Source organism: Chaetura pelagica, unplaced genomic scaffold (genome assembly GCF_000747805.2).
Source record: "Chaetura pelagica isolate M959 unplaced genomic scaffold, ChaPel_1.0 scaffold46, whole genome shotgun sequence".
Classification (NCBI taxonomy): Eukaryota; Metazoa; Chordata; class Aves; order Apodiformes; family Apodidae; genus Chaetura; species Chaetura pelagica.
In genome coordinates, this window is record NW_009954102.1 from 2902815 (window position 1) to 2909945 (window position 7131).

At 49.2% G+C, this 7131-nt stretch overlaps 1 protein-coding gene across 1 annotated transcript in view; it reads left to right on the top strand.

The window, feature by feature from the left end:
- The first annotated feature begins 5322 nt into the window (after window positions 1-5322).
- The window catches only part of GDF7 (growth differentiation factor 7), an 11943-nt gene continuing 10134 nt past the window's right edge, over window positions 5323-7131 (top strand). Inside the window, exon 1 of the mRNA XM_010002407.1 lies at window positions 5323-5338. Coding sequence (XP_010000709.1) covers window positions 5323-5338 — 16 coding nt within the window. The remainder of the gene's footprint in view (window positions 5339-7131) is intronic.

Below are 7131 nucleotides of genomic sequence, written 5' to 3' on the forward strand. Positions count from 1 at the left end.
GGATTCAGGATCCCATGGATTCAGAGAGGAACGAGGAGGAAGCACCTGGCAGGCAGTTTGCTACCTGGGACAGCAGGACCAGGGCAGGGCCTGAGCCCCCAGCCCCTGCTGGGGCAGTGCTTGTCACACGCTGTCCCTCCAAACCTCGCCCAGGACCTGCCAACAGGCTTCAAAACTTGGGCTGTGTCCACCCCAGGACATCTCGGAGCTGGAGGTGCCAGTGTGGGACTCCTGAAGGAGTCCAAGCACTGCCTAGTTACCCGATTTCTTAGCAAGTCCCATCATAGGTGTGATTTTTTTTATCACTCCCCAGCCCGTATGATCCAGAGCATCGTCTAGTCGGAAAAGGGAACAAAATGCTCCAGTGTTGCCAAGCTCTGAAGTTGTGTCAACAACCATCGGCTGTGTTAGGGAAGGGTCTTTCATCAAGTGGCAACGCAGATCAGGAGGACCCTGCTCTGAACCACTGCCCACTCCCAGTCTTAGACACCCAGCTCAGGGTGACTTGGGCTCCGGGTGAGTGAAGATCAGCCGCGTTTGCCTCTGGACTGATTTTTTCTAGCCACCAGAGAGCACTCAAATACAACCTGCAGAGCAGGGACGAGTTGCTGGTGCGAAGCGCAGTGCCCAGATGTGCCGAACCCTTTGGGAACCAGCTGCCCAGCTCCTCTCCAGCAGGTTTTTCTTGCAGTCAGCCCCACCAACTCCAGTCGAACCCCCTGGACCCGTTACACTGTTGTTTTGGGTTTTTTTTACAGAGCTGAAGCCAGTCAGTGATAGGACCACGTTTAAAGTTAGGGCTGATTTTGCACTTACCTTCTATACACAGTCTGGCTCCCAACAGCTAAACTAAGAGCCTTTCACTGACTCATAAGCCAGAAGAGATTTTTCAACCACCTGTCTCAACACGAAGGGAGTGGGGGGGGGGTTCAAGTGTCAGGATTATAGTTGGACTCAATGATCTTAAGGGGTTTTTCCAGCCTTAAAGATTTTATTTGTCTATAATTCTCTTCTAAGTGGTAGTGCAATGAGAAAGTGGGAAGAAGACCCTCTGCATGGGTGCAATGAAAAGAGTGTTTCCCCAGCTCTAGGAAAGGTAAAGTAGCAGTCAGGAATCACAGAGGTTTCCTGCTTTACTCCCAAATATGGTGCCAAGGTTTTCAAGCACATCTTCACCACACACTTGACCTAAGCTGCTGCCCAAGGACTTTACTTGGGTTTTCCTCACTCCCACCAAACAAGGCCTGCAGGCATTTATGGCCATGCTAATTTATTTGGTTGGACATAAACAAGAGTGCAAGGTCTGCTCAGCTTTGGTGATGACTCCTGGTTGCTCATTACCTGCATGAAATGGGGAGATGACTCCCTTTATGATCCTGCAGGGTTAAGAAAAGGCTGAGGTTCATGGAGATCCAGGTTCTCCTGATGAACTACCCAGCCCAGCACCATTTAAGCTAGGTAGGTTAGAGCTGGCCATGTTTTGTTCCTAGATTTCTCTTTAAAATTAGGAAACACTTCAAGAACATCATCAGAACAATTCCTCCATTTTATGAGTGATTTTGGGCCCCACTGAAATTCTCCCAAGAGGAAAAAGTTCAGCTGTTTGAGCTAGCAAGAGAAAAGAGAAGGAGATGGGAGGCAAGAGGGCAGTCAGACTCTGGGTTTCACCCAGCCCATGGGCTTCTGAAGTCTGTGTTTTTAAATGAAGATATTAGTGGTTGCAATCACAAAGATGCCCTAAAGCAGTAACAGTTTACTTATCCAGAGACACGTAGTGAGATTATATTTGCTTAAAAATAGATTTTGACCTGCTCAGTGTCTTCCTCTGTGCTGATCTAGTAGACTGGCTTTGTGATCAATGGAGAAGAGGGTGTTTCTGGCACACGTTGCTGGGAGCACTGGGATCTATTTCAGGTGCTCACTTCAAGATACGATTATTTGTGCCCTAAAAGTGACTGCTTTCTCCAGTGGCTACAGGGAGAATGTAGCAACTAGCTTGGGTGTTCAGGTGTCAATTCAGCTGTTCAGCTGTGGTTTAGTGACATTGAAGAGACCTTGGTGTATCCCATATGGCCTCCAACTGCTGCCCTAGAGGGTTGTGTTGGTCTTGTTCTATGTCTGCATCTCCACGGGCCTCTGTTACATCTCAGTTTACAGTGTTGGATGTGTAGGCAATGGAATGAGACCTAAGTGGTTGAAGTTGATGACCTTAGAAGCAGGTGTTACCATGTTGGTGCTCTCAAGTGCATTAGATATATATGTACTTGTTACAGTAATTGAAGATCTAGTCGGTGTGGTCTCTGGAGCTAAGAGGGTGGTACAGCTGATGTGTGTCTAGCAAATCTCACACTTACTTTGTGATCAAGTGAAATGAAATAATTCAGAATGCTTCCTTAGCACTCTCTTCCAAAACAGTAGCTACTAAAATGATACTGTATCAGTATGGAGGTTTTATGGACATGGATAATTGTCCTTCAGAAATACAGAGGAAGATACAGCTCTAGAAATAGGTGGGGTCACTTGTGGTACCAGGGCACAGCACATGCTCTGGATGTTTTCCTCCTGAGTCAAGTTTTCAGCTTTCTGTGATGCAAGAAGAAACCTCCATCTGGTGAGAGAATCATCAGGTGGAGGACAATGGAAATAAAGTCTCCTTGAGAAACCACATTGTTCTAGCTGGATCTACAGCCAGCTGTATCCACTCCTTCTTCAGATGACTGGAGCCTCTGCTGAAGGCACATCCATCACTCGGGTGTTCAAAGTGACATATGCAAAGCCAGAATGATGAGGGCTACCCAAGCATTACAGCGTCGGGTGAATTGGTCTGGGATGGGCCAAGCCCAAATGTTCCATCCCCCTCCCTTACAGACGGTACATACCTGCACGGGGCTGCTTGGCATATGTTTTCACAGCCCAAAGGGGAGAGAAACCAGAGTCAGCATCTTCCACGCTGCTAGTGCCTCCCACATTTCGCCTGAGCGTGGGAAAACACCTTGCTGCTGTAAGACTCTTCGCCGGGAGATGGTGCTCCTGCCCTGGGAGTGATCCCTCCTGCAAACCCCCGCACTCCCCGGTCTGCAGATGCTCTGTCCCTCTGCAGCCACCCAGCCCTCTGCTGAGCTGGGTCTGGATGTGCCCTGTGGGACGGTTTCTTCTCCTCTGAGCTTCTTATGCTGCTCAGCGGCTGAAGGAGAAGGAGGCCCAGGACATGCAACGTCTACAAAAATAGATGGAGAAGGCAAGATGGAGAAGGAAGGCAGAAATTGCGAGGTTAAGGTGCAAAACTGGACAGGAGGCCAGAAGGTATGGTGGTGGTAAAAAGCAGTTCGTGAGCTGCTCAGTTTTGCCCGTGGTCTGTGCTGGTCCCCGTGGGACCTTACAGGTGAGAGACATCTCTCCTAACTGCCAGGGGCATGGCCTAAATCCCCCATGTCCCCTCTGCTTGGCACGAAGGTCAGAGAGACATAGTCCTTGAAAGAAGTGATCCAGAAGTGCTGCAAAATTGCAATCAATCAGGACTTTGGACCACATCCTTTTCTCCACTCAGCTGTCCACCTTCCTCCTCATCTCCTCCTCCTCCTCGAAGCCCAGCACAGGAGCAGGCACAGAGGAGTGAAGGGAGGAGAACTGGGCTGGAGCAGAGGGGGTGGCAGGTCTGCTCTGGCCTTCTGCCTTCCTCAGCTCACCCCCAGGGCTGGTTGATGTCCCCAGAGTAGCTGTCAGGAAATCAACACTGATGCCTCCAACTGAGTGCCTTGCATTGTTACCTGTGCTTAGGTAGGATGCATCCACCTGTTGATTCCTGCTCGAGGTGATGTTCCCAAAAGGGAGGGAAATCAGTTCTTGGGGAAGGAGCTCTTTTTTTTTTGCTAGACCCTGTTGTTGCTGTGGAGAACTATTGGGCTGACCCTAAGGACTTCAGAATTTAGCTCCATTAGGCTGATGTACAACAGGGGGAGGAAAAAAAACCCAAAATAGGAAAAAGGGCATGGAATTTAGAGCATTGAAGTGAATGAGAGAGCAAAAGCAACTGTCTGTCAAGGAATAAACACTATCAAAGGATGCAGAGATGACCTAAAGGGGGAAAGTAACCCCCACCTTCCTCCTGTGTTCATAGTGGTGAACACCTGCATCTAGAAATTTAGGAGTGAGGTAGAACTGAGGTTATTGGTCAGGCTTTGCATTAGGGTAGAGAGCAAAGGGCTTGGTTTTGGTAAGGAGAAATTATCTGTCTTATGTGGCAGAGAAGTGAGAAAGACACAAGAGCCACAAGCAGAAGTGGCTGGGGAGGGATGGGGAGAGGGCAGAGGAGGGGAGGTACAGCTCTCCCTCCAGGGACTGTCAGGGGGAGGAAGGTGATGAGTTAGACTGAGAAAGAAGCCAAAAAGAAGCAAGGTGAATCCCACCCCTCCTGATCAGATGCTAGTCCAGACTACCACCATAAGGACACTTAGGGTGGATCATCACCCCAATTTGGAATCTGTGGCTTGGGGCGTTGGCAAATTACCTGCTGACTCTGCACTTTTCAGAAAGCAATTGGGCTTGTTTGTTTGTTTTTCAATTGACTGAGCACTCAACTGTGTTTTGACTTGCTATCTTCAGGTGGCTTATGCCAAGCCCTGTGGACCAGATGCTGCACAGGACAGTTTACCCTGGGGGGAATGGAAAGTCTAATCCAAGAAGCTTTTATGATTCCATAAGGACTGAACTCTCAGCAAAGCATTTCTGTAAGTTTCCAATCTCCTAGTTAGGAGTATAATGTTCAGATAGAAAGGGATGTGAAACAAGCAGAGTTTTAAACATCCAGATTGTGGTGACTTAAGGTCTCTGGGCCTGAAGGAAAGCAGCCCTGTGGGGTCTTTGAATCCATCTATCTCATCTTTCGTGCATGGACTTTGTACCTTGGTTTGTCTTATCTTCCTTGGCTTTCCTCTTGCAGACAATCAGGAAGAATTCAGCTTAGATTAAGTTTTGGAAGGAGCTGCTGAAAGATTTGGGAAGAAAATGACACTGTTGCTTGGTTACTTGCTGAGCTAGCCTTGCTGTCACTTGTAGCTATCTCACTAGAAGGCATTTGTTAAGTGAAGCCACAAGAGGCTTCTTATATGGTCACTACATGAAAAGATATTCTTCCAAATAATGACTAGCACCAATATTCTTACTGCTCTGAACTTGCTCAAGACTTGCAAATTGCTTGAGCCTCCCTGGCTTAGCTAATGGGAACAGCCACAAGCACCTCCAGTTTTGAAGCATGGAGTGGTTTTGTCACTGCAATTTAATTTTATTCCATCACAAAGTGCTGATGACAGGAAAGGTGGGAACATGACTGTGACACCAGGTACATGGTTATCGCTTGAGGATTTCCTTTCTGCCTCAGTTTCCTCCTTTGAGAAGTGGACTTCCACAGCTGGTGGGTTCTGGTTAAATCAAATACCTCCTTCTTTCCTTTGGTGAAGAGCATCTGTAGGGCAGTCCCTCACTGGCAGGCCAGAATCCCAGGGTAGTACCTTGCCTGCAGTTCCCAAAGAGGATGCAGCTGCAGTAGGAGAGTCCACCTCTCAGCTCCATGCATGGAAATTTATCAGTGCTTCATTATGCAAAGGTCCCAAATCAGCACAATGTAGGACAAGCAGGGCAGTGCTGGGGACCAAGAGAGGGAGGTGAGAGAAGGAGTCTACAACAGAGGGGACAAGCCCAAGTGTCAGCCAGACAGGAACAGTTCCTTCCTGATTCTGAAGGAATCAGCACCCCAAAAATGTTTCCAGTAAAAATACCCAACAAACAGGCTTAGTGAGCTGACTGCCCACTTCTTTCCAAAAACCCTCCCAGAAGGACCTATTGGTGAAGGAAGAGAGAGACTGTGGTGGGACACAGTGTGAGCTGTTAAGTATGGGAGTCAGGACCCCTCCTGGGCACACAGGCATTGGCTTCATGTCATTCAGGACAGGTTCTTAGGGAAAAATTAGGGGCAAATGTGGTCCTTTATCTTCACCTGAGGTTATGTCAGACTTCTGGTTCATTTAATAGTCAGTGAACACTGTGACTGGCGAGACGGGCTCAGAACTGTGTTTTTCAGTCCACGCTGGGGGTATCCAGAGGATTTGTAAGTGGAAAAGCAAAGAGAGATGGAGCAAGTGAGCAGGGTCAGACTCAGTGTCACCATGGTAGCTGGGGGCCACCGTGGGCAGGAGCACATCATTGTACCCACAGCAATGGGGGGTTCCCTCAAGAGGAACAAGCCCGTTTGCTGGTGGAGCTGAACAGATGTAGAGTTTCCCTTGGTTCTATGGGTGTTTTTTCTGTATAAACTTGCTAATTGAGTTGTAAAATAAAACTGCAGCCTTTCCTCTCCAATTTCTGCTGCTGCAGCAGCGTGTTAATTTGGTTTTGGAAGGGGGCTGGTAGAAGGTGGCCCTTTGCCAATGTGAAATTATGCTCCAAAGGTTTGTACTGGGAGAAAAGGGAGCCCATCCTTGGAGCAGGGAAGGGTCTGGGGCAGGAACTCCTTGCGGGGCTGGGGCAGCTTGGGAAGGGCCTGCAGCTGGGCTGGGCTGGGCTGATGGAAATTCAAGAAAGCCCAGAAGGGTTTAGATGAAGCTGCAATGGAGAACAGATGGGAAAGGCAGCGCTCGTCCGCCTTGATAGACACGGTGCTGTTGGGAGGGTGGGCTGTGGGATTTCACATCTCCCTCCCCAGCCCCCAGCACAGCCAGGCAGGATTTGCTTCTTGGGTCTGTGTAGCCTGTGTGTGTGTGTCAGTTGGTGCAGGTGTGTGTGCCTGGTGTGTGCAGCAGCATATGTGTCACCTGGGGCTGTGTGGGTACGTGTGTGTGTGCCTGTGTTTGGGTCTCCACACAGGCAGGGAGGACAGGGAGCTGGCTCTCATCACCCAGCAGCACATGGCTCTGCTGTGTGGGGATTGTGGATGGTGGGGTGCAAAGTGCTGAGGAGGAGCTGGTTGCTCAGCTCTGCTGCCTTGCACCAAGCAGGGGTTGGTTTGGCCCTGCTGCCCACACCAGGGGCTGAGAAGCGATCCCGGGTGAAAAAGTGGGGGAGGATAAAAAGAGGACATAGCCTGGCTGTTGTGCCAATGTCATTTTCATTTTTAAAAGATACACAGAAATAGTGTGG